This window comes from Stigmatopora nigra, chromosome 7, assembly GCF_051989575.1.
Source record: "Stigmatopora nigra isolate UIUO_SnigA chromosome 7, RoL_Snig_1.1, whole genome shotgun sequence".
NCBI lineage: Eukaryota > Metazoa > Chordata > Actinopteri > Syngnathiformes > Syngnathidae > Stigmatopora > Stigmatopora nigra.
Genome location: NC_135514.1, coordinates 13,886,990 through 13,913,894, shown reverse-complemented (window position 1 = coordinate 13,913,894; position 26,905 = coordinate 13,886,990). Strand labels below are relative to the sequence as shown.

Genomic DNA, 26,905 nt, shown 5'->3' with positions numbered 1-26,905 from the left:
AACTTGCTAAATTCCCCAAATGTTCCTCTCTTGCACTCATCACCTGCGACAACGTGTTGACTTTCTTGACGGATTCAACTTGGGGTGTAATAACCATGAAGCAAAGCGAGCGCCCCCCCAACCACACCCCCCCCCCCCCCCAAAAATCCCTCCTTCCTTTCCCCTCGGCTGCCGGCAGATTTACGGCAGCGTTCCCTTTTCACATTGCACCCCCCCCCTCCCATTCCCCCTCCAACGAGCCCGGCCTCCCCTCTCACATTACAGCCTATTTATAACGGCCCCTGGCCAGGCTCCCTGACTTCCCCGAGACCTCCTACCAGCCCGCACGCTCCCCCCCTCCCACCACCACCACCACCACCACCCCGACAGTCCCGGACCCGGCCCCCTTCACCCCGGCACTTCATCCCGAGCGGATTACCCCGAGAACGGACGTCGGAAACGACCACGGTGGAACTTTTCGGAACTTTTCGGAACTCCCGGATATGCGTCGCCGTTGGTTTTAAGGAGTTTCTTCCCCCCTCGGCCCCCCAAATTTTCTGGCCATGGACCCCACGCTTTTCGGCTGCCTGCGGAGCCCCCACGCCCCGACCCAGGGTCTCCACCCGGCCGCCTTCGCCCCGTCCCCGTTGACCCTCCACGGACGCTCGGACCACGTCTCCTACCCGGAGTTGGCCTCGCCCCCGGCCGGCGTTGTGTCCAACTACGCATCCGAGGACGGGCTCTATCACCCCCGGCAGCAGCACCCGCATCTGCAACAGGCTCACCATCACCGGGGGGTTCCAAACCACCACCATCATCATCATCATCCTCATCAGCAGCAACAACATGCGGCATGGCACGTCCAGCAGATGTCGCCCGGGGGGGCCCGTGCCCCTCTTTGCCACCCTCATGCCCGCCTGTCCCACGACGGGGGGCCGACACCACCCCAGGACTCGGCTCACGTTGCCGCCCCGCCGGGGGGGTCCTCGGACTTTGCCATGTCGCCCGCCGAGGCGGAAAAGCGGAACGCCAAGAGGAAGAGTGACAGCTCAGGTACAAATTGAACATTTTATTGTGAAAAGTTGTCAGGATTGGCCTACAAAAAATGTCTAAAATATGGATATAATATGCGTGTAGGATGGTAGATTTGAGTTATTTAAATGGGAAATAGGAACAAATCATGAGTAACAAGAAAATGGAAGCAAATAAATGGATTTTATTGTTCAGATCACGATTTTCGCATTAAAAATGTGTTAAAATTTGACTTAAATTCTATAATCATACAAGTTGACACATAGTTCAGTAAAATTACAAAAATGTAATTGTTATATATTTGGCAGCAGTCTTTTTTAAATATATATATTTTTTGGGGACCAATTTTAGAGAGTAAATTGAGTAAAATACAAATTGAAAAATGTATACATTTTGACACAGAAAACGAAACAAAACCCGTTGTTTTCAGGGAAAGTTTTTGAGTCAAAGAAACTATTTTTTGGCTAAAATTTAAATTCAGGGGTAACATGTAAATATAAAATTTAATTTTTAAAAAAAATGGCTGGACATACATTTTTATTTTTTTGGTCAAATTTGGCTGAAAAATTTAGGATGAAAACTGACTTTACCCCAAAAATGCTTTTTTTTAAAGTCCAAAATTAAAAGCATACACATTTCAATATGGTCTTGAAAAAAATACATAAAAAACAAAAAAAAATATTATATATAAAAAATATTAGCTGTTTTTGGCAAAAATCAGTTAAATTACCTTAAATAATTGGTAATTTTTTCTTCAAGACAATTCCATTTATTTTTTCTTTTATAAGCATTTTTTGTGAAAAAATATACAAAATTAGGATGAACGGAATTAATTTTGAATGGATACCTGCCAACCCTCCAAATGCAAACAGATTGGTCGCCTCCTTCTGCCATTGACAGCGATAGATGTCCAATCTGTTTAAACTAAAAGGGCAGGCAGTAGATTATCGTGTCTGGATTGGACATCTATTTGCAAAAAAACTCATTTAAAGTCGCAGCAGAAGGTTTTTAAAGAGCCACCTGATTGGACGTCTGTGAGGGTCAATGGCAGCTATTAAATGTAACGTGGCCACAAATGAACTGATCTGAATGTTCCGCTTTAAAAAACCTGACTGCGCGCCATTGGAGATCTTTTCCCGGCGGCCATCCATCAGCAGCGTCGTCGCCGGCAACGTGATCTGTCCAAGCAATTTTTTTTTTTGTCGCGCTGGCCCTTTAAAGGAGCACTAATGGGCTCTGCTGTCTTTTGGGTTGGACACCATTATACTATAAATATCATTAAATGAGTTGACCGAATTGATTTAAAATTCAAATTTTTAATTTTTTTAAGGTGACATTTAAATTTGAACTATGGAATTTCCCGAATATGAGATGAATAAAGTTATCCATCCATCAAAAAAATAATAATAATAATAATTGAGGCTTGATTTTCTTGAATAATTTGCGGTTGCTATAAAAAATGTTGTCTTTTTTAAAAAAGGAAGTTGATAAGGAGGTTTAATAAGGGAAGAAAAAGAGGCGTTTAGATGACATTTTATAGTGGAGTGGTGTATTTGTATTTGGTCTTTCTTGAATATTTTGTGGTTGCTATAAAAAATGTCGTCTCTTTTTAAAAAAGGAAGTCGATATGGAGGTTTAATAAGGAAGAAAAAGAGGCGTTTGGATGACATTTTATAGTGGAGTGGGGTATTTGTATTTGGTTTTAGTGGGATTAAGAAAATTAATAAAAGTAAACAGAAAAGGGCAACCAATTTTTAGCGTTTTAAGTTTTTATTAGGGAAGACATTGTGTAACAGAGCTGAGTTAATGGAGAGGACGTCTATTGCCGTCAATGGCACTGAAACGTGATCATTTTTTTTGGAAGTCCCACATAACTCCTGTTAGCACACTGATTAGCACTTAGCCTGCTGACTCAATCAGCTGTCCAAATAGCAGATGGACTATGGCTCCAGTTTCACCATTTGGTTGAAATCCCTTAAAAAAACAACAAAAAAGCCAGCGACACCTTGTGAAAAAACAATATCACGTCTCAATGGTCCTTTTTCAATTTTTTAATAATAAAAATCTCAATTCACGTTTTACTTGCAAAATCTTATTTAAAAAAAATATATAATTATGTAAAAACCTTATTTGAAAGTTTATAAGTGTGCAGTATATTCATATTTGGAAGGATTTATGTGAAATTAAAAGTATATAACATATTTTGAAAGATTTTGATTAAATCCATAATTCATTTTAAATGAACAAAATAAATGTATTGCATCCTTTCATATTAAAGCATATTTTTATGCCGCTTATAGATATTCTTAACTATTAATATAACTACTTATTTACATATTTATCTGTGTGTATATGTGGGCATGTGTATATATAAATTACATGTCCATATACATGTGTATGTGTATATATATACACGTGTATCAGTGTATGTGTATACATGTATATAAATGTGTATACGTGTGTATATAAATGTGTATATGTGTGTATATACATGTGTATATACGTGTGTATATACATGTGTATATACGTGTGTATATACATGTGTATATACGTGTGTATACATATGTATGTGTGTGTGTATATACATGTGTATATATAAACGTGAGTTTGTCTGTGTATGATTAAAAAACAAAAAAAAAATCGGCGCGGTGGAGTAAGTGGTTAGCATGTCCGCCTCGCAGTATTTCGATCTAGGGTTCAAACCCCAAATGCCTTCCAACGTTGCTCTGTGAAGTTTGCATGTAAGACCAATTTAAAAACAAAGTTAACAATAAATCATGTGATTGTTTGAGATGGGATTTATTTTATTTTATGATTGTATTTTAAAAATAACGTTTTGGATTGTTTCAGAGTCAACGGATGTTTTGAGTGGCAAAGCACGTAAAGAGAGGACGGCGTTCACCAAGGAACAAATCCGAGAGCTGGAAGCCGAGTTTGCGCACCACAACTACTTGACCCGACTTCGCCGCTACGAGATCGCCGTCAACCTCGACCTCACCGAGAGACAAGTAAGGCCCACAACCACCAAAATATACACTTTAGATATATTTGACACTGAAAATCACACATTTTAAAATGCTAACATCATCGTAATTTACTACTGTGATTGGATGTCAATTGGCGTAGTGTTTAGCGTGTGTGCCTCGCAGTTCTGGGTTCGAACCCAATTCGGTCCTCAATGTGTGGAGCTAGCATGTTCTCCTGGGTTTATGTGGGTTTTCTTCGGGTACTCCGATTTCCCCAAAAACATGCATGTTAAGCTAGCTGGCTAACAAGTTTGAAAAAAAAAATTTTTTAAAAAGGTTTTTTTTTGCGTTTTTTTGTTTATTGGGGCCATGTTTGTTCTTATTTTTGATTCATTTTCTCTCCCAAAAAATCTAAAATGTTAATCTGTGTAAAGAATTATTTTACCCTGTCAAACTCCAACTTTATTCCCATGATATTAGCTTTTTATAAAAAAATAAAAATAAAAAAAATCTTTAAAAAAAATAAAAAAATGAACAAAAACTTCACAAATCAAAATGTTAATTTGTAAAAATAATAATTTTATCTTGTCAAACTCCAACTTTATTCCCACCATATTAGCCTTTTATAAAAAAAAATCAATAAAAAAATCAAATCTTTAAAAAAGAAAAATTTAACAAAAACTTCACAAATCAAAATGTTAATTTGTAAAAATAATAATTTTACCCTGTCAAACTCCAACTTTATCCCCACCATATCAGCCTTTTATAAAAAATCAATAAAAAAAATCTAATCTTTAAAAAAAAAATCACCAAAAACTTTGCGAAACATCCTAATTTTTTCCAAATAATCCCATTTCTTTTGCGCAATTAACCCGAATAACATCCCATCCCCTCCGCTCACTAAACTCCGCCTCTTGGCTGCGTTTGTGCAGGTGAAGGTTTGGTTCCAGAACCGGCGAATGAAGTGGAAGCGCGTAAAGGGCGGCCAGCAGGGGGCGGCGGCTCGGGAAAAAGAACTGGTCAACGTGAAAAAGGGAACTCTGCTACCGTCCGATTTGGCCGTCATGGCGCCCTCGCGCCGTTCCGCGGACTCGTTGGCAAACGACGACAGTCATGACAGCGACCAGAGTGACGAGCACGCCATTTTATGACCTTTTTACTTCCTGAAAAAAACAAACGCCGGTACAGCGAAACCCCCTTTTAAACTTTTCAGTTAGCTTTAGCATTAGCATCAACCAAAGTGCCAAATCTGGCGCTCAATTCGACGTAAACATTCCACGTTTAATTTGCACTGTTGGACTCGGCGGACCTTTTTTGACGCAAAAAAAACATTTTGACGGACGTCCTAAGCGGACAGAGTTGTTGCAGTACCGCTTGGAAACTGAGGGGGCAGCAATGAGCAAATTTAGCAAAATCCTGGAGGAATTTATCGTCATTGCTTTTCGTTCTTTTTCTTCATTTTTAATGCATTAGCGCTCCAATGCAAACGCGTTAGCGCCGGCCTCTGTATTTTGTCATCAGTCTCCCTTTTTAAAAAGAATTGGTGGGAGGACTTTAAATTTTGAAGCAAATGAAGATACTCGATGATGTGTAGATAAATAAACAGCATTCTTATACGTTTGTACCCGCAGTTGTCGGCTTGTACCCTAATAAACAATGACTGACAACCTTTGGGACTTTTTTGTATTGTTCCTCATATAACTATATATATAACTACTACTACTGCTACTACTACCACTACTACTACTACTACCACTACTACTACTACTACCACCACTACTACTACTACTACAACCACCACTACTACTACTACTACTACCACTACTACTACTACTACTAAGAGATGTCTCGTTATAGATAACTACTACTACTACAACTTCTTCTACTACTAAGAGATGACTCGTAGATAACTACTACTACCATTACTACTACTACTGAGAGATCATTCATTATAGATTACTAAGACCACTACTACTACTACTACTACTACTACTAAAAGATGACTTGTTATAGATTACTACTTCTAAAATATGACTTGTTATAGATTACTACTACTTAAATATGACTTGTTATAGATTACTACTACTAAAATATGACTTGTTATAGATTACTACTACTAAAATATGACTTGTTATAGATTACTACTACTACTACTAAAAGATGACTTGTTATAGATTACTACTACTACTAGGAGATGACTCGTTATAGTTTACTACTACTACTACTACTAAGAGATGACTTGTTATAGATAACTACTACTACTACTACCAAGATTACTCGTTATATACTAGTACTACTATTAAGAGGACTCGTTATAGATTACTACTACTAACATATAAATAGCTTCACTGCAATAGTTCTCATTGAAATTGTTGTAAATCATAACAGGACTTCTAGATAAAAATCATGATATAATGTGCTATTTATTTCCCATTGAATTCTAACTTTTCTAACAATTTAATTTTCAGGTAAAAAAAATCTTACATCAGCTTGCAAATTCCCGCGTGTCGAGTCCCGCCTCTTGGCAGCGGCCATTGAAAGATCATTAACGTGAAAATGATGATGATTTCCCAGCGTGACCGCGGTCGCGGTCGCGAGCAACTGACCTATTTTCCCAGCCCATAAGAAGACACGGTGTCCTGCCGTCCGGATCTTCTCGTTTTGACCGCTAACCCCTTAGCGAGTGGACATCATGGCGGACGGGGGCCTTTTGGGAGCGCTTCCATCCAGGTTCCGGGCCATGCTGTACTTGCTCAGCCCCAACGAGTCGTCCTTCCCACGGGTAGAAGACGTCCCCGCTTATGTCCACCAGGTTAGTTCTCAAATTGCATGCTAACTGTTTACATTGGACGCTATTGACATTGATGGATTACTGATACATCTGTTATTATTATTGTTATTATTATTACTTTTTAATGATTGTTTGAAAGAAGAGAAGCTTGTAAAGTGACATATTTTTACTTTTGGTTTTGGTTGGATTAGAATGTTTAAGTACTATAGTAAAAATACATATTTGAGTGAAAAGTTAGTTACTTTATAACAACAGTAGTTCAATATTAATGTTGGTTAGTGATATTTTCCATTTTCTCAGTAACTGATACCCGCAAAAAAATATTTCTTGGGCAAAAAACTTTACTTGCAAAAAATATTTTTCTGCAAAAAAAAAAAAAATTCTGCAAAAAAAAATTTTTGGGCAAAAAAAAAATACTTTTCATACAATACATTATAAAGTTTTCTGGGATAGGCTCCAGCACCCCCGCTCTGGCCAAAAACATACACAAAAAGTCTCACTGGTGTAGAAGTTGCATTTTTGTAAGGGAATCATTTTTTATTTGATCAAAAACCAAGAACAAACATATGTTAAAGTAAAAATCGTAAAATGGAGAACAACAGGCTAAATAAGCATCTGTTAAGAATTTTCCAGATAAAAATATTGTAAAAAAAACAAATTAATAAAAACCATAACAGGCTGTCGGTGACCAGTCAGAAAAATAACAAGTCACAATTGAATAGTATTCGCAAATTATGTAAAAAAATGCAGTTTATAGTCCATAAAATGCAGTACATTTTCTGAACTCTTCCATTTTATTTGTCAAAAAAATCAAAATCACGAATCATAACTTTTAACAACAGCACAACTTTTTTGCTGTTTTGGATAGCGATAGACGTCCAATCCTTTTTTACAAAAGCCTTTCCCAGTCCAACTGGATTGGACGTCTATCGCCGTGAATATCAGCGATTAGTAAACAGCATTGTGATGACGTAGGAGCGTTTCTTGATTAGTTTTTCTGATTTTGCGCTTGTGCTCTTCTCGTGGTACGTTTTGGCCTCCATTGTTGTTCTCAAACAATAAGAGTACTGTTGTGAGTCTGCGTCATGTGAAGGCTGCAATCTTTATTTTTTTCATGCTTGCATTACCTTCCGATCTTTGGCCGATTGCCGTGAGAAAACCGAATCGGATGGTAAAGATGGACCGGGAGAGAGATACTCGATTGGTTCTCATTCGGGGAAATTTGTCGATTTGAGATTGGGGCGATTCACAGTCAGGAAGAGGACAAATCGCTATGTTGAAACAAAATGGAGGAATTCTTGAGCAGTTTTTTGGGTTTGAGGGGGAATTTTTGGAAGGTTTTTTTCTAAAAATTGAGTGAATGGAAAGTTATGTTTTTAGAGGAAAAGTCATAATTTAGGAAAGGATTGAGTGTATATCTATTTTTTAATAAAGAAGGTAAGACTAAAGTGTCAAATTGGACCAAGACAAGTTAAATTACAAGAAAATGTCAAAAAATGTAAAAAAAAATCGAATGTATTGGGTATTTGGGTATTTGGGTTTTTGGGTATTTGGGTTTTTGGGTTTTGGGTATTTGGGATTTTGGGTATTGGGTTCTGGGTCTTGGGTATTTGGGTATTTGGGTATTTGGGTATTTGGGTATTTGGGTATTTGGGTATTTGGGTATTTGGGTATTTGGGTATTTGGGTATTTGGAAATTTGGGTATTGTGTATTTGGGTATTTGGGTATTTGATTATTTGGGTATTTGATTATTTGGGTATTTGGGTATTTGGGTATTGGGTATTGGGTATTTGGGTATTGGGTATTTGGGTATTGGGTATTGGGTCTAGGTATTGGGTCTAGGTATTGGGTCTAGGTATTGGGTCTAGGTATAGGGTTCTGGGTCTTGGATCTTGGGTCTTGGGTATTGGGTATTGGGTCTTGGATCTTGGGTCTTGGATCTTGGGTATTGGGTCTTGGGTCTTGGGTCTTGGGTTGTGGGTTGTGGGTTGTGGGTCTTGGGTATTGGGTCTTGGGTATTGGGTCTTGGGTCTTGGGTCTTGGGTCTTGGGTCTAGGTATTGGGTCCTGGGTCTAGGTATTGAGTCTAGGTATTGGGTCTAGGTATTGGGTCTTGGTATTGGGTCTTGGTATTGGGTCTTGGTATTGGGTTCTGGGTCCTGGGAATATTCAAATATAGTTAGTCAATTAAATTACACGACATTTAGGTAATTTTAAAAGAATACAAAAACATAAAATGACAGGTATTTAAAAAAATATTCTATTTTGAGAGAAAATCAATGTTTCATAACATAGAGCAGCAATTAACCAGAATGTCAGTTGTGAGCGTGAACATAAATTGTAATTATCTCATCCTCGAAAGACTCCATAAAATAGCCAATGTGATTTAATACATTTGTTGGCTGTGCAGCTCAATTAGTGACTCAGCGATGTTTATGTGTTTTTTAAATGAGTTTACACACCAAAAAAAAAGGGCCCTCCTTTTAACAAGCCGACCGCTTTGGATTTACGGCCTTTTAGCCACAGTGAAAGCGAGGATAAAAGTGTCTTGTCAGCCGCCATGTTTTATGTCAAGCGTGACCTCGGCCAGACGTATGAATGAAGGCAAAACGCGCCCACATCTGCTCCACAAATGTTGCACGCCAAAAAACAAATTAGCCCTGACAAAAACCCGGCGGAAAGGTTATAGAAGTGCAACCCGTGTGGATAGCCTCAAGTTGAAAACGCCATTATCTCACTTTAGCTTAGCGTTTATCCCATGATTTCATCTTTTGTTTCATTATATTTTTGCGGTTAAAATGGCTTTTTTAGCATTATACTCTTTTTTTTTTTTTTTGTATCTAAAATTATCTTAGTTATTTGTTAGCGTATTTTGTTCTTTTTGACTTTAGCTTGGCTTTTCCTGTGGACTTTAGCTTATCAGTTAGCATGGATTTTGTTATCATTACCATTTAGCTTTGCATTTTCGATTATACAGTACAGGTTTCTCTTGGGTTTAGCATTTAGCATCTATCAAATAATATCTTTAAATTAGTAGTTAGCAATTTAGCTTAGCTTTTACCGCATGTTTCTTTTTGCCCTAGCAGTTAAATGGCTTTTTTAGCATTATACTCTTTTTTTTTTTGTATCTAAAATTATCTTAGTTATTTGTTAGCGTATTTTGTTCTTTTTGACTTTAGCTTGACTTTTCCTGTTTACATTAGCTTAGCAGTTAGCATGGATTTTGTTACCATTACCATTTTTAGCATAGCATTCCTGCTTATATAATACGACTTTCTCTTGGGTTTACCATTTAGCATAGTTTCTCCATTTTATGTAATATATAAACAATATCTTTAAATTAGTAGTTAGCACTTTAGCTTAGCCTTTACTTCATGTTTCTCTGTCTTTTGTTTCATTATATTTTAGCGGCTAACATGGCTTTTTAGCATTATACATTTGTTGTAGCTCAAATTCTCTTAGTTATTTGTTAGCATATTTTGTTCTTTGACTTTTCTGTTTACTCTAACTTTAGCTTAGCAGTTAGCATGTTTAGCATTTATCTTGGTTTCTCCATTTTATGATATCTATCAAACAATATCTTTAAATTAGTAGTTAGCACTTTAGCTTAGCTTTTACCTCATGTTTCTGTCTTTTGTTTCATTATATCTTAGCGGCTAACATGGCTTTTTAGCTTTATACTCTTTTTTTGTAGCTCAAATTATCTGAGTTATTTGTTAGCGTATTTTGTTTTATTTGACATTAGCTTGACTTTTCCTGTTTACTTTAACTTTAGCTTAGCTTTTAGCATGTCTTCTGTTCTCATTACCATTTAGCTTAGCATTTTCACTTATACAATACGACTTTGTTTTTGCGGTTAGCATGGTTTCTCCATCTTATGAGATCTATCAAACAATATCTTTAAATTAGCAGTCAACATAACTTTTCCACCCTAAGGACCAGATTTGGCCCTTGGGCCGCCACTTTGACAGCAGTCCGTTAAAACATTGTGAAGTGAATTTTACTACTCGGGAGGAAACGGGACTTTTGCATACCTGTCAACTGGTACGTTCTCGCCGTAATTGGTACAACTGAAAGCCCATTTTTATATTGGTACGCTGTACACATGAAAATGGTACGCTAAACGGTGATTTTGAGAAAAAAAAATAAATTAAGGCACTTTCTAGCCATTTTTCACCATCCGCCATTGTTTCTTCCCGGAAACGCATGTCTGCCAAGTGATATATGTACCGGCGCCTCTGATTGGCTAAAAAAAAAAGATCATGATAAACATTTCGTTTTGTAACACTTTCACCATGTGATTTCCGTTTCCTGTTCCCTTGTTTATGTTTACTTTCATTTTCACTTGTTGTTCGTGATTTTTTACAAAAAAGTAAAGTGGTAAGATTTTCCATGTATTTATACATATATGTAAGGGCGAAAACAAAAATTGGTAAGATCACAAATGGTTCGAGGTTGACAGGTATGCTTTTGACTTTGACGTGTTGGTAGCAGTCGACGAGCAGATGTTGGAATTTTAGCGAGCACTTTCTCCAGATAAAGTTGAGCGGCAGTAATGAGATCCATGTTGGACTGCCGTTAAAATTCTTTTTTAGTACAAAAACACGCTACATATACATGAAATAACACAATTTGTAACTTTTTAGCTAAATGCAGATTTTTTTACACATTAAATTTGAACTAAATGATCTATTTGTGAAGTATATCTTGTGTATTAGGCTAAAAATGTTGTTGTTGATTAATCCAATGCAGATAAATCCGAGGTTTTCATATTTTTCTTCCATAATCAAGTTAATATTTCAAAATATGCACTTAATTATTATTACACACACATTTATTTATTAACTTAATTATTACCTATTTATTTATGTTTAAAATGTATTTTGCTGTGTCTGTATTCTCATTTTCTTGCTAATGTGACAATGAAATTTCCCGAATATGAGATTAATAACATTATCTGATCTAATCTAATCTAAACTAATTAGTTTTGGCAATTTCTGATATTTTTTTCAAAATTAAACCTGTTTAAAATAATACTTCCAATACATTAAAATGAATTGGAATGTGCTTAGCTATTAGCTTGCTATTTTAGCCAATACAGGATGAATAAAGTTACCTAATCTAATATAATCTAACCTAATTAGACAAATTATTCTTTAGCCATTTCTATTAATAGATTTTTTTTCCAAAATTTAACCTGTTTAAAATAATGCTGCTAATTCATAAACAAATTGAATGGGAATATGCTAACATATTAGCTTGCTAGCATAGCCTAATAAGTTTAACTTGGAAAAAAACATTTGATACCTTTTTAACAAGATTAAGAATATAATATATTACAATTACATGTGTAAGGACCAATAAATGTACATGCTGTATTTCTGTAACAAAAATCACATATAGGAGATAAAAGTTTAAATTACTATGTAAATATAGTAATAGTTTTTATTGTCTGGTGATGTGCTAAATGTTGATGTGGTATATTTTTTGGCTCGGTTTCCTCCGGCAAACATCACGGATGAGCACACTTGAAAGTCGTCTTTTTTAGCCAAAGTAAATAGTCCCGCTAAAAAATAAAAGCAAGACATGTCCATGTCCTTTTTTAAGGGATGCTGACATGGTGCTGAGTCATGATTTTGTGTATTTGTGTGTGTGTTTTTGTAGGCTAATCCATGGTTCTTAGGTCTGGTGGTTCTGGAGATGCTGCTAGCCTCGCTAATGTCCGACGCCAAATTTTACAACGTTGCGGACAGCGTGGTCTCCGTGTCCCTCGGAATGATGTCACGACTGCCACTGTGAGTCTTTCTTAATGTCAAATGAGTTTGTGAACTCCAGAAAATATAACATAATAATATAGTATAATATATATAATATTTCCAAGATCTCAAGGGAGATGCAGCTCGTATCTCAAGACAAATATTTGCTCGGAATTTTACTCTTATCTTAAATCGCTCGCTGTTGGTACTCATATGTCAAGGTATTACTCTACTTATTTCTATTAAAACTGTTTGTGTACAATAATCCTTCAAGGCAAATATTTGCTTCAAATTTGACTCTTATCTCAAATCACTCGCTGTTGGAGCACTCATATGTCAAGGTATTATTATACTTATTTTTACTGCAACTGTTTAAAGTGTACAGTAATACCTCAAGGCAAATATTTGCTTGGAATTTTGCTCTTATCTCAAATCGCTTGTCTGTTGGGGCACTCATATGTCAAGGTATTATTATACTTATTTTTATTGCGACTGTTTAAGTGTACAGTAATTCCTCAAGGCATATATTTGCTCGGAATTTTACTCTTATCTCAAATTGCTCATCTGTTGGCACTCATATGTCAAGGTGTTACTGTACTTATTTTTATTGCAACAGTTTAAGTGTACAGTAATCCCTCAAGGCAAATATCTGCATGGAATTTTACTCTTATCTCAAATCGCTCATCTGTTGGCACTCGTATGTCAAGGTATTACTGTACTTATTTCTTTTAAAACTGTTTAAGTGTACTATAATCCTCCATTATCGGGGTCAATTGAAAAATCGCAAAGTAGGGTCACCCCGATTTTAAAAAAAAATAAATAAATAAATAAAATACACTTCAGTGCTGATATATAGTACATTTCCAAGATCCAAAGTGCACCTCAATTGGCATGTACAGTAATGGCGAATGTGGAGTTTATTAGGTGAAAGTTCTCCCTCTAAACTGTATGCCGGATCTCCCTTCAAGGCTGCTGATGCGAGGTCTGGAACTGTCGGCCTACGTGTTGGTGTGGGAGCGCTACCGCCTGCTGGAGCTGCCGTGGGATTCGGCCTGGACCTGGTGGTTCTCCTTCCTGGCCGTGGACTTTTGCTACTACTGGTTCCATCGTTTCGCTCACGGTCAGTGCTTGGATTTTTCAAAAATACATTCAAAACAATGTTTCAAAGAAGTGAAATTAGTTGAAATTTATATAGGAATCGCACCATTCATTGAAATTTCTTATAAGGAATTTCTACAAATGTACATTGAATACAGCACAGGTGTCAAAGTGGCGGTCCGGGGGCCAAATCTGGCCCAACCCATCATTTTGTGTGGCCCGGGAAAGTAAATCCTCAATTAAATAATTTTTTTATATGATTTCATCACGTGGCATTCCAAATTTTGCAAACGTGACTTTGCTAACAACAAAGCACAAATTCGCATACTTGGAAAAACCGAAGATTTGCCTTTTACGTCAAAGACGTAAACGAGTGCATTTAGTCAAACCGCCGCCGCCCGCTAAAAGCGGCGTAGACGAGCCGATTGTCTCCCCGGTAATCAAAGGCGGGGTCGCATTTGGACGGAGAGCTGCCATTAGTGGCGCTGCAGAGTAAACAACGGACGCGGCTGTCAACAACGATGGCGCCCAAAAGCGTCCGTGGCCTTCGCTATTCTGCCGACGGCATCGGATGACTTAGTGGATGCGGTGGCGACTTAAGTAAAGGTCACGTCTCCTTTCTGTCAAATACGTCTAATTTAGGCTCTGTCCCAACAAAATCAGCACGTTTTTTTTCTACCTTTAATTTTCCCTCTTTCAAAAATATTCGTTTTTTTGTATATTATATTGTTTTTTTAGTCATTATGACCTTTGCACAAAGGTCAAAATAATGAATTATGTACAGACACTCCCCTAATTATGACGAGTTATGTTCCGAGTGCTTGTTCATAAGTTGAAAAGGTTCATAAATTGAAAAGGTTCATAAGTTGAAAAGGTTCATAAGTTGAAATGGTTCATAAGTTGAAATTGTTCATAAGTTGAAATTGTTCATAAGTTGAAATTGTTCATAAGTTGAAGTTGTTCATAAGTTGAGATTGTTCACAAGTTGAAATTCTTTATAAGTGGAAATTGTTCATAAGTGGAAATTGTTCATAAGTGGAAATTGTTCATAAGTGGAAATTGTTCATAAGTGGAAATTGTTCATAAGTGGAAATTGTTCATAAGTGGAAATTGTTCATAAGTTGAAATTGTTCATAAGTGGGAAGTTTTCATAAGTGGGAAGTTTTCATAAGTGGGAAGTTTTCATAAGTGGGAAGTTTTCATAAGTGGGAAGTTTTCATAAGTGGGAAGTTTTCATAAGTGGGAAGTTTTCATAAGTGGGAAGTGTTCATAAGTTGAAAGTGTTCATAAGTTGAAAGTGTTCATAAGTTGAAAGTGTTCATAAGTGGAAAGTGTTCATAAGTGGAAATGGTTCATAAATTGAGATTGTTCATAAATTGAGATTGTTCATAAGTTGAGATTGTTCATAGGTGGAAATAGTTCATTAGTTGAAATAGTTCACAAGTTGAAATTGTTCACAAGTTGAAATTGTTCACTAGTTGAAATTGTTCACTAGTTGAAATTGTTCACTAGTTGAAATTGTTCACTAGTTGAAATTGTTCACTAGTTGAAATTGTTCACTAGTTGAAATTGTTCACTAGTTGAAATTGTTCACAAGTTGAAATAGTTCACAAGTTGAAATAGTTCACAAGTTGAAATTGTCCATAAATTGAAATTGTCCATAAGTTGAAATTGTCCATAAGTTGAAATTGTTCAAATTGAAGTTGATTCAGTGCTATATTTTGCAGACTTGTTCGTATGTACCGCTTGTTCGTAAGTTGAATGTTTGTAAGTAGGGGAGCCTCTGTACAAGTTACAAAAAAGGCAATAATATCTGGCTGGGCACTTTTCCGTCAAGGGAGAATCCTAATGCTGCAAAGTCTCCGGAGTAATGAAGACATCAGCGTCTGCGCGTTTCCACGCAATGACGCTGCGGTGGCGCTTTCATGTGGTTTTTAGTCGACTTTTTACACGCCGCCTAATAGCAGCCTCGCGTCGTCTCAATTGGAGTCTCTCCAAAATGCAAAATACTAACATTTATCACCCCCATCTTTCCACATGGCCAACTATAGAATGATACATTTCTCATTTGAATCATTCAAATTTAATCCAAAAAAGGAATGTTTATATAATGTACCGCCTTTCAATGTACAGTAATCCCTCGAATACCGTGGCTTCATGACATCACGTTTTTTTTTTCCGGGGGAATTTTTGAGGGTATTTTTTTTGCAAGTTCATAAATAAAAAAAATACATATATAGCATTCAAACATGATTGTTAAATGGGATAGGCTCCAGCACCCCTGCAAACCTCCATACAATGCAGTAGTTGAATGAATATATCTTAAAGAAAAAACTGCATTACAATGATTTTAACATATTATACATTAAGAAAACAAATATAAAACGATTTTATTAATTAAAAAATGACTTTTTCATCTAAAATAAAAAATTTTAGTTCATATTTTTTAAAGTTTTTAAAAAGAAATATATATATATATATATTTCTGCAATTTGGATTTTAAAAAACTATAATCTATATTTAAACTCTTGCTATTCTTATTTTCTAAATTGATTATACATATTTTTCCATTTAAGACTGTTAAATTGGATCAGCTCCAGCACCCCCGCAAACCTCCATGTATTGCAGTAGTTGAATGAATATATCTGAAAGAAAAAACTGCATTTCCTGAACTGACAATTGAATGATTTTAATGATCCACATTTCTTGTTTTAGAATAATAGCTTTTTTAGCCTATTTCTAATTTCCTGTTTGTTTTCTTTCAAAAAAACGCAAATAGCTATCAAGGGTGAGCCCCAAAAAACACTCCTATAACATCCCCCATAAAAATCACGGCAAATATTCCGAAGATATTTGCGTGGAGGCGGCTAGGGTCTACTTTATTCATCAAAAAAACACAAAAAAAACATTTTTTTCAGCGTTTTTTAAGCTTGTTCTTCCCAAACGCCGCCGGCCAAACTATGTGGCGTCCCGTAGCGATCACAGACGAAAACGTGGGTTTTTTTCAGTCAAGCTTAGCGCTTCCCACTTCCTAGCGGTGACAAGGCGCATCAATCTTCGTTACCGTTGCGTAAAAAGGAAAAAAAAGGGGGTAACGGAAGAGAAGTTAGCGTCAAAGTAAACACTTTTTTGCTTTATTCCTTAGTAATGAGCACTTGGCTAGAAATCAACACTTGCTAGCACTTAGCCGCTATGCTAAGCGTGAATTGGGTTTTTTTGGGTCGTGGGTAGGAAGACTTGACGGAGTTTACGTTGTGGGAGTGGAATTTAAACGTGTCTGGGGAGCAAGATATGAAAGAAAAGGAAAATAATAGTGAAAATAAATGTTATGTTGTGAGAGAAAATGTTTAAAAAGTGATTACAGTAATACCTCACCACTTCACTACATTGCGGTTTAGCTGCACTGAATCAATACGAAAGGTTTGTAGTGGAGGAATAATAATAGTACAGCAATGAAATGTGTGTGTGTGTGGGTGTTTGGACGTTTGGTCGCCGGTCTTTTGGTCGCCAGTCAAATGGTGACAAGGAGTTTATATTTGAAACCAGCTCTCAAAATTATATTCATGAGAGAGAGTTTAATATCTAAGTACTGTTTCATATCTAAGTACTGTTTCATAGCTAAGTACTGTTGAATATTTAAGTACTGTTTAATATCTAAGTACTGTTGAAAACAGTATATTTAGATATATTAAACTCTCTCTCATGGATATTATTTTGAGAGATGGTTTCAACAGTACTTAGATATTAAACAGTACTTAGATATTAAACAGTACTTGGATATTAAACAGTACTTGGATATTAAACAGTGCTCAGATATTAAACAGTACTTAGATATTAAACAGTACTTAGATTTTAAACAGTACATAGATATTAAACCGTACATAGATATTAAACAGTACTTAGATATTAAATAGTACTTAGATATTAAACAGTACATAGATATTAAACCGTACATAGATATTAAACAGTACTTAGATATGAAACAGTACTTAGATATGAAACAGTACTTGGATATTAAACAGTACTTGGATATTAAACAGTACTTGGATATTAAACCATACTTAGATATTAAACAGTACTTAGATATTAAACAGTATTTAGATATTAAACAGTACTTGGATATTAAACAGTACTTGGATATTAAACAGTACTTTGATATTAAACAGTACTTAGAAATTAAACAGTACTTACATATTAAACGCTACTAAGATATTTAACAGTACTTAGATATTAAGCAGTACTTAGATATTAAACAGTATTTAATATCTTATATCATAGAAATTGTCAAATTCAACCATTTTAAGGGCGCGGCTTATATACAGAGGCGGCTAATATGCAAAAAAATACGGTACCCCTAAAAAGGATGTCAGTCCATTAAAAAAAGATATAAAATTTGACATTATCATGCTCTCTAGACAGGATTTAAATTGACCATTCGGATGGTGATTCCTTTTTTTTAATGAGTTATGGCCATTTTCTGAACAAAATGTTAGACAAATTGCCATAATGTAAGCACATATTTATAGTATTGATTACAAAATGTCCCCGGAGTCCACCACAGCTGTCTTGTCCACAATTGGAGGCTTCAAGACGCTGGTTGAAATCCTTCTGGTTTCTGGTCCTAATCCCCAAAGCCGTCATTTGTACTTGGAGCGTGTCATTTCCTTCAAACTCCTCGGGAATTCTTCGGGGGTTTCCCCCTTTTTTTCTCGGCTGATTGGAGTTTGGAACGCTCTGGCGCTTCCCAACAACGTGTTTGTTCAGGTGTGAGAGGATTAATTTCGCTTTATGATATTATTGGATGGTGTCAAAGTGGTTGAGGTGGTCCGGAAACATCTAGTTGATGCTGTAAAAGTTAACTAGCTTGTTAAAATGAAGTTTAATGTTGCTAAACGCTAGAAGAATCATAACTAAATCCCCTAATTTATTAAAAAAAAATAAAACTGAGGTACAAGAATTCTTTTATTGTCAGGAAAAAAACATGTTTTTGACATTGATGCTAATATAATGTAGCATGAACATCGCTGTTGATATGTAGATAAATGATAGCTACCAAAACAATTAGCTTGATTGCTACATTTATAATTTAAACGTAAAATAAAAACTGAGGTACAACGATTCTTTTATTTTCAGAAAAAAACATGTTTTTGATGTTACTAATCCATGATGCTAATATAATGTAGCATGAGCATAGCCGTAGATATGTAGATAAATAATAGCTACCAAAATAGTTAGCTTGATTGCTACATTTGTAATACACAACATTGAATACCCTGAATAAAAATTGGCTTATTTTTAACAAACTGACTATTTAAAATCCACACAATAAAGTGAGCCTGGTACAATAACCCTCAAAAAGTATCCTTTATCTTGACTCCTTAGCTAACACTGGTTAGCCCCTGGTTAAATCACTCAAAGCTAGCATTAGCCTGTTATTTTCTAGTGGCTATTCAAGGCTAGCAAGGTGCTAGCATAAATTTTTCGTCAAAATAAACTATTTCCAGTAATCCCTCGATTATTGCGGTCAATGAAACGATACACGTAATAAACAAAAAAAAACGACAACATGCTTGTAACATAACATAAACAAATTGAAATGAACTTGGATTCCGATTACAAAACTTGAACATATAGTCAGGCTTTTTTTGTTCGTAAAATTGTATAGCTTTTTTTGTTCAAAAGATGGTATAATGTTTTTGTTCCAAAAAAAATGTATAGCTTTTTTTGTTCAAAAATTGGATGGCTTTTTTCTTCTAAAAAATTGTATAGCTCCGCACTTCGCACTGACTAACAAGAAAAAAACACTCAAAAAATACAATACTCCGCCCAGTGCTCTAAAAATCGTCATTTAACTGAATTGCTTTTGACTTCTTCTGTCTTTTTGTGTTTTCCGTTTGTGTAGAAGTAGCCTTCTTATGGGCGTCTCACCAGGTCCATCACAGTTCCGAGTACTACAACTTCAGTACGGCCCTGCGACAACCACTCACGCAGCAGCTAACTTCATGGGTGTGTTCCTACGGGCCCCCCAGTCGTCCTAAAAGACCATCACCAGTTGTATTTTTTTGTCTTTTGCAGATTTTCTACGTTCCCATGGCCTTGGCCGTGCCTCCGTCAAACTTCGCCGTCCACATCCAGCTCAATTTACTCTTCCAGTTTTGGTTGCACACCGAGGTAAATATCCGGTTCCTCTTTTTGTCCATTTGCAGTGAATTCCCCTGATTTGGTCAATATCAGTTTTTTAAATATAATTCAGTATTTTTTTGCATATAGGCCGTATTTGTCGCTAAAAAAAAGATGACTGAATCGAGAGTACGGCTTATATGCGCATAAATTAGACTTGACATGCCCGAAACGACCTAAACCCAAAATAATGTGGCCGATACGGTGATTTATTTCAAAATAAAAGAAAAAATAACCGTCTATGAATGAAATTCAAGAAAAAAATTAACTGTATTTTGCAAAAAACATGAAAAAACTTGTTCAGAGTGCCGCCATCTTACCTAGGGATGACAAACTTCACCACTATGGACATACTTCCTAGTTGTACTGCTCTCATGACTTACTTTTTGAATATGTACAATCCACCAATCGATACAGAATCTCAAAAATACCACGTGCGATGATTTTTCTTAAATTTTTTCTTCAAAGTAACACATTTGTACTTCCAATTAAAACCATGAATCTGGAGGTGAAAATTGTGAATCGGGGGGCGGCTTATACGAGAGAAATTGTGAAATTCAATGATTTTCAAGGCAATTTTAAGGCTTATACGCGAATGCGGCTAATATGCGAGAAAATACGGGAATATTGATTCTTGGCAAGGGCGTATTGGGATACATAGTATTGTGATATATCGTAACACCCGTTTTTTACACGTTTAATGGCTTTTCTCATCATTTTTTGTAGATAATCCGAGATTTAGGACCCCTGGAATGGATCTTCAACACTCCAAAGCACCATCGAGTTCATCACGGTGACGATTGTAGTTGTTTTTACATTAAATCGAAACAGAGTTTCATGATAAACCGTCCCAATAGGAAGAAACCAGTACTGCATTGACAAGAATTACGGAGGCATTTTCATTGTCTGGGATCGATTGTTTGGTAAGCAAGTTTTTTGCAGGCCATTTGCGGACTCGAAGGTCGCAAACACCATTAATGTTTGCTGTTTTTTTTAGGTACGTTCTCCCCAGAAAAGGACAAAGTGGTTTACGGTTTAGTTTACCCCAGCAACTCTTTTGAAATCATGACAAGTCAAGTGAGTACTATATATAAAAATGGAAATACTTGAAATATGTACACACTGAAAATAGGACCTCTCCACTTTATAGAAATTTCCCCCAAAACAGGTTAATGGGAATTTTAGTGTGTATATTTGTAATTGTGTAGTACGTGTGTAGTATGTGTATATTGTATATATGTGTATATTGTGTATATGTATATTGTGGAAATGTATATGTGTATATGTGTATATGTGTAATTGTGTAGTATGTGTTTATTGTGTAGTATGTGTGTAGTATGTGTAGAATGTGTGTAGAATGTGTGTAGTATGTGTGTGTAGTATGTGTAGTATGTGTAGAATGTGTGTAGTATGTGTTTATTGTGTAGTGTGTGTAGTATGTGTTTATTGTGTATATGTGTATAAATTATCTGTTTATATATATGTATATCTGTATATGTATATATGTATATCTGTATCTGTTTATATATATGTATATCTGTATATATATGTCTATATATGTCTATATATGTATATGTGTATATGTGTATATGTGTATATGTGTATATGTGTATATGTGTATATGTGTATATGTGTATATGTGTATATGTGTATATGTGTATATGTGTATATGTGTATATGTGTATATGTGTATATGTGTATATGTGTATATGTGTATATGTGTATATGTGTATATGTGTATATGTGTATATGTGTATGTGTAATGTGTATGTGTTAATGTGTATATGTAAAAAAAACACAGAAGTCCTTGCCTTTTATTTTGAAATGACCCTTTCAGAGCCCTAGAAGTTTTCTACAAAAGCTACCAAATCAAAACGGGCAACCTTAAATTATAATAATTGACGTCATGGTGTGCGGGTGAGGTTTGACGACTCACCATTAAAAAAAAAAAAAAACTCATTCTAACTCTGTTTATCCATTTAGTTCCACTATTATTCGTCTTTATGGAGAAAATCAACCACCTACTCCAGCCTGACCGACAAACTATCGACCTTTATCAAAGGTCCCAGCTGGACCCCCGGAGCCCCTCGATTGGGCAACTACGATCACGTTCCCAAGGTGGGTTCGAGTCAACCTGCCCGAAACATTTAAAAACTGAATTTATCACTTGAACCACATCAAAAAAGCCTTTGTAGACTAAGTACAATGCCGTATTTTCATGACTATAAGGCGCACCGCATTATAAGGCGCACCCTCAATGAATGACATTTTTTCCATATATATGGCGCACTGTATTATAAGGCGCACTGTCTATTTTGGAGAAAATGTAAGACTTTTAAGTGTGCCGTATAGTTGTGAAAATATGGTAATTGCTATTGACTTCGAGGTATGAAGCACTCACTCACTACTTTACAGTCACCTCTAGAGCCAGCCATTGTTGATGTTTTGAATTTTTTGTATAAAATCTTGCAATGGGGGAGGAGCTATATAATGGAAGATGTTGTAAACTAAGATGGCATCTGCATATTTAACAGTATTGTTTCAGTTCAGGCGTTTGTGTTTTTTTTTTATATCCGACAGTGGTGGTTTTTCGTTTTTGGTTTTCTGTTTTTTCCATATATAAGGCGCACTGGATTATAAGGCGATCTGTCTATTTTGGAGAAAATTTAAGACTTTTAAGTGCGCCTTATAGTCGTGAAAATACGGTAAATCCATTTTCACCGTCTTTGGGATTAAAACCGCATGTGGCTACACAGTGGAAATATGTGTGTGTGTGTGTATGTGTGCATAAATGTGTGTCTGTGTGTTTAAAAATCTCCAAATGGAAGGAGCCGGTGGTTAGCTTTGAAATAACGTTGATGGTGGCACTTTTTTAGTTCCCTCATGCGTGACTTTTGGGGGAAAAAAATGTTTACGATTGAGTCGGCGTCTTAAAGGCAGTTTTGAAAGAGCCAAAATGGCGGCGTTCGCTAGTTTAAGCGCCAAACAACGGTGGTGGGGAGGGTCGGCGTGGATAGGTAGGGAAACCCTGCTTGTTTTTGATTGGTTGGTTTTTATTTTTAGGGTTTTTGTTGAATTTTTTTTAATGACAAAAAAGAGGTCGGATGAGTCAGCAAATTCCAGAACAACGACTCATGGGTTCCAGTAAAAAAAATCCCAGATGACTTAATGAGCTCATTTTAAAAAAAAATCTCGGTGGAATGGTTAAAAAATAAATCGATTCCGGAAATTAGTTGAGTTGAAAATAATTTGGGAGGGTTTGACCAAGTCTTAACCACAAATTGTAAAAATTAATAACCATATTAAAGTGATTGTAATTGAGTTGAATGTAAGAAATGTTGGTTAAGACGGCTATTTTTGTATGAATGGAGTTCTAAAATTCATTCAAATTTTGTTTTAAGATGCCACAAGGAAGAAAAATTGCTAGAAATGGAAAAAAATATATATTAAAAAAAATTGTGTTGTGGATCGTATGTTAGAGGGCAAATTGTTAAAGATACACACAACTTAATAATAAAAAAAAGATTTAAAAAAGTATTTTTTATCCTTATGTTAGTAAAAAAATGCAATGTGTCAAAAAAAAAATCATAAAAATATTTAAAAGTGAAAAATACGAAATGCGCAACCCAGATTAGTGGGACATTTTTTTATATTTTAACTTTTTTTTAAATACATTTTTAGATTTTACAAAAGGATTTTTTAAACTAAAAACACAGAAAAATGGATTAAAAAATGACAATTATTGATTTAAAACTGGAAAATGAGGAAATTTAATATAAATCTATAGCCTTCACTTGAATTTGATCCTAAAACAGAAAGTCAGCACTCATCATTTACTTTCCCGGGCCACACAAAATGATTTGACGGGCCAGATTTGGCCCGCGGGCCGCCACTTTGACACCTGTGCTCTAAATGGTCCAGTTTCTGGGTCAATCTGCCCAGTTCCATTTGGCAACGACAATCCTTATGCGGTTGCGGCTTGGTGGTTTCATACCTTGCCTTTTTCCCTTCTTTTTTTTTTAGTTTTTTTTTCTTCATTTTTTTATTTTTTTGTTAATTTTTTTGTTCCTTTTCCACTGGCAGGTGACCGGAGAAGAGAAGCCTCACAATCCCAGCTGTTCTCAACCCTTACAAATTTACGTGGTGACACATTTCCTGCTTCTGCTGTACACATACCACCAACTTTTTGAAAACCAGCCGGTACGTATTTAATCCCCCCAAAAAATCCAATTTCTTCACAATTTACAACTTTCATTTTGAAAAACAACCACTTCAAATGTACCCTAACCCTAATTAAAGACCCTAACCCAGTAAACTCATTGCAAAATGACATAGAACTAACAATAAGCCCACTTTTTTCCTTTGTATTAGTCACTAATACTAATAATTAGTGCAAAAAATGAGTCAAATATCAAAATATTTATTAACAGAATTTTCCGTTTACATTATGAACAATATATTATGAACAAGAGAATAACATAACAACATAAATAAATGTCTATTCATGTTGTCTGCACGTACTAAAACACTGCGCCCCTAGCGGAAAATACAAGAACTACACATTTTAAAGAAAATTCATATTTTTTTTATACAATACAGCTTTCTTCCCCGGGCCGTACCAAACCACCAGATGGGCCGGATCCAGCCCGCGGGCCGTATGTTTGACACCCCTGGCCTAACCCTTCCACTAACATGATTGAACTAATGACAGTTTTTTTTTTTTTGCGGTATCGGTTATTTTTCAACTTTTCCTCCAAAAAAACAACGAAAAACGATCCGAGTCTTGCACGGTGACAGAATGACTGATGGGCCTTCCCCTTCGGAGGAACTTTTGTCTATTATTTTCCACTCTCCGGAGCCAAAAAAGACCCCCTTTCCCTTCCTCCTCCGTCAAAAAAAATAAAGCATCGGGTCTCCTCGGCAGTTATCTTTGGACGGCTTTTTTTTTTCCCCCTCGGGCATAGTTTTGGTTAGCCTAGAAGTGCCGTCACGCCCAAACTCCTTCCAAACTCCCCAAATAAAATTGCCCGTCTTTTTCTTAGTTGTGGCATCGCACGCAAAGCACACCTCCGGGTCTCCAAAATGGCAGCCGGTGGTCACAAATTGTGTATTGGAGTCTTTCCCAAGAAAAATAGCCTTCAGGATGCGGCAATCAAGACTTTGGCGAAGGAAAATAACAACGGGAGCGTCAATGCCTCTCGCAATAAATCATGGAGAGCGTTTGTGTTGATGGATTCGGCGGCTAATGGGATGCTATGGCTAGTAATAATGCTAACTTACGGCTAATGGGAGTGATTGATTCACTGACTTAGCAGGTCTAGGAATGTGTAAATGACTAAAAATTACAAAGCAATAGACTGGTTCATACAGTGTGTTTGTGATCGTGACCGGACGTTTGGTCGCCCGGACGTTTGGTCGCCCGGATGTTTGGTCGCCCGGATGTTTGGTCGCCCGGACGTTTGGTCGCCCGGACGTTTGGTCGCCCGGACGTTTGGTTGCCCCGACGTTTGGTTGCCCCGACGTTTGGTTGCCCGGACGTTTGGTCGCTCGTCTTTTGGTCGCCGGTCAAATGGTGACAAAGGTTTTACTGTTGAAACCAGCTCTCCAAATTATATTCATGAGAGAGAGTTTTTATATCTAAGTACTGTTTAATATATAGGTACTGTTTAATATATTAAACAGTACTTAGATATTGAACAGTACTTAGATATTAGACAGTACTTGGATATTAAACAGTACTTGGACATTAAACAGTACTTACATATTAAACAGTACTTAGATATTAAACAGTACTTAGATATTAAACAGTACTTGGATATTAAACTCCCTCTCTTAGATATTATACCAGCGACCAAAAGACCGGCGACCAAAAGACCGGCGACCAAAAGACTGGCGACCAAAAGACCGGCGACCATGATTGACAGACTCATCATCTGACTATTTAAACATGTGACTAGTTGAAACCAATTCATCGGAAGTGTTGCCATATTTGATGCCGTATTTGTCTCCTAGATGCTGAGCCAGATGTCCATGCTGGGGATGAGCGCCTACATTCTCCTCACGCTAACCTCGCTGGGATTCATCATCGACTGCAGGTAACTCACTCTCATTGGCCGACAGCGACAGACATCGTCCGTTTCTCCTCACAGCTCTTGACTTCTGTTTTTTTTTCACCCAGGCCAAAAGCTTCCATTTTAGAGATGCTACGTTGCATCGCTATGGCAACCTTGCTGGAGTACCATTACCTGAGCGCCCCCAATTCAGCTTTGACTGCACCCACACAAGTAAGACGTTTTTTTATGTTATTATCAAAACCAAGGGTGTAAAGGGGAAAATCAGGAAATTTAACATACATCTATACTCTTCATTTGAATTTGATCCTAAAACAGAAAGTCGGCACTCATGATTGACTTTCCCGGGCCACACAAAATGATTCAGCGGGCCAGATTTGGCCCCCGAGCCGCCATTTTGACACATGATCTAAACACACAGTTTTTGGTTGCTGATCGTAGTCGCTAAAGTAGGCTCCAGCACCCTTGACTATTGTGAGAATAAATGGGTAATGCATGATGACAATAACAATAATATATATTTCTATATATTTTTAAATACACACCTAAAAAATGATTCGCGTCCCAGAAACTGAAATTCCGTTCCCGTTAAATAATGAAGTCAGACTTTTTCTCGGCGAATGCGGCGTCTTTCGCGTGAAAAGTCCGCAAATTGGCGAGCCTGGCTGGCGCTGGATTGTACGTGGCGGTTGACCCCTCATTACGAGCACCCCCTCTCCACAACCGCCCCCTTTGTCAAGTGTCTGGAAACAATTAGCGGCGTCTGCCGCTAATTTGAACCGGCTGAGGGGATTTGCACGTGTCCCCTCCGCAAACTTCACATCTGGGGCGCTCAGGTGCGATCCATCGAGAGAAAATACACAATTTTTTCCCCCATTTTGAAAATTTTAAATACAGTACATCAACAAGCTTTCAGACGGATAAATTATGGTGTTTAGCTAGCATGCTAACGGCTAATCCACTCTTGAAAAGGTTGTATTAAAGTGACCGTTGGTTGAATTTGTTTTTTTCTTTTGTTTTTAACTTAGTTTA

At 36.6% G+C, this 26,905-nt stretch overlaps 2 protein-coding genes across 2 annotated transcripts in view; both read left to right on the top strand.

Moving 5' to 3' along the window:
* The first annotated feature begins 357 nt into the window (after nt 1-357).
* On the top strand, nt 358-5,391 carry meox2a (mesenchyme homeobox 2a). Its single transcript, XM_077721109.1, has 3 exons — nt 358-1,032; nt 3,862-4,019; nt 4,910-5,391. Exons 1-3 carry the CDS (start codon nt 543-545, stop codon nt 5,126-5,128), a joined length of 867 nt encoding a protein of 288 aa, XP_077577235.1. The 5' UTR covers nt 358-542; the 3' UTR covers nt 5,129-5,391.
* Nucleotides 5,392-6,572: 1,181 nt separating this feature from the next.
* Nucleotides 6,573-26,905, top strand: part of agmo (alkylglycerol monooxygenase) — a 30,148-nt gene continuing 9,815 nt past the window's right edge. The window contains exons 1-12 of the mRNA XM_077721119.1: nt 6,573-6,789; nt 12,433-12,563; nt 13,493-13,644; nt 19,525-19,628; nt 19,698-19,793; nt 20,529-20,595; nt 20,660-20,725; nt 20,800-20,879; nt 21,786-21,920; nt 23,886-24,002; nt 25,815-25,897; nt 25,981-26,086. Of these exons, the coding sequence (XP_077577245.1) occupies nt 6,670-6,789; nt 12,433-12,563; nt 13,493-13,644; nt 19,525-19,628; nt 19,698-19,793; nt 20,529-20,595; nt 20,660-20,725; nt 20,800-20,879; nt 21,786-21,920; nt 23,886-24,002; nt 25,815-25,897; nt 25,981-26,086 (1,257 nt within the window). The 5' untranslated portion in view covers nt 6,573-6,669. The remainder of the gene's footprint in view (nt 6,790-12,432; nt 12,564-13,492; nt 13,645-19,524; nt 19,629-19,697; nt 19,794-20,528; nt 20,596-20,659; nt 20,726-20,799; nt 20,880-21,785; nt 21,921-23,885; nt 24,003-25,814; nt 25,898-25,980; nt 26,087-26,905) is intronic.

What these genes read in the sequence shown, in the direction of transcription:
- meox2a (XM_077721109.1), top strand. Translation starts at nt 543, where the DNA reads ATGGACCCCACGCTTTTCGGCTGCCTGCGGAGCCCCCACGCCCCGACC. An exon ending in GAGGAAGAGTGACAGCTCAG is followed by an intron (nt 1,033 to 3,861) that starts GTACAAATTGAA and finishes GGATTGTTTCAG; the next exon opens with AGTCAACGGATGTTTTGAGT. An exon ending in TCGACCTCACCGAGAGACAA is followed by an intron (nt 4,020 to 4,909) that starts GTAAGGCCCACA and finishes GCGTTTGTGCAG; the next exon opens with GTGAAGGTTTGGTTCCAGAA.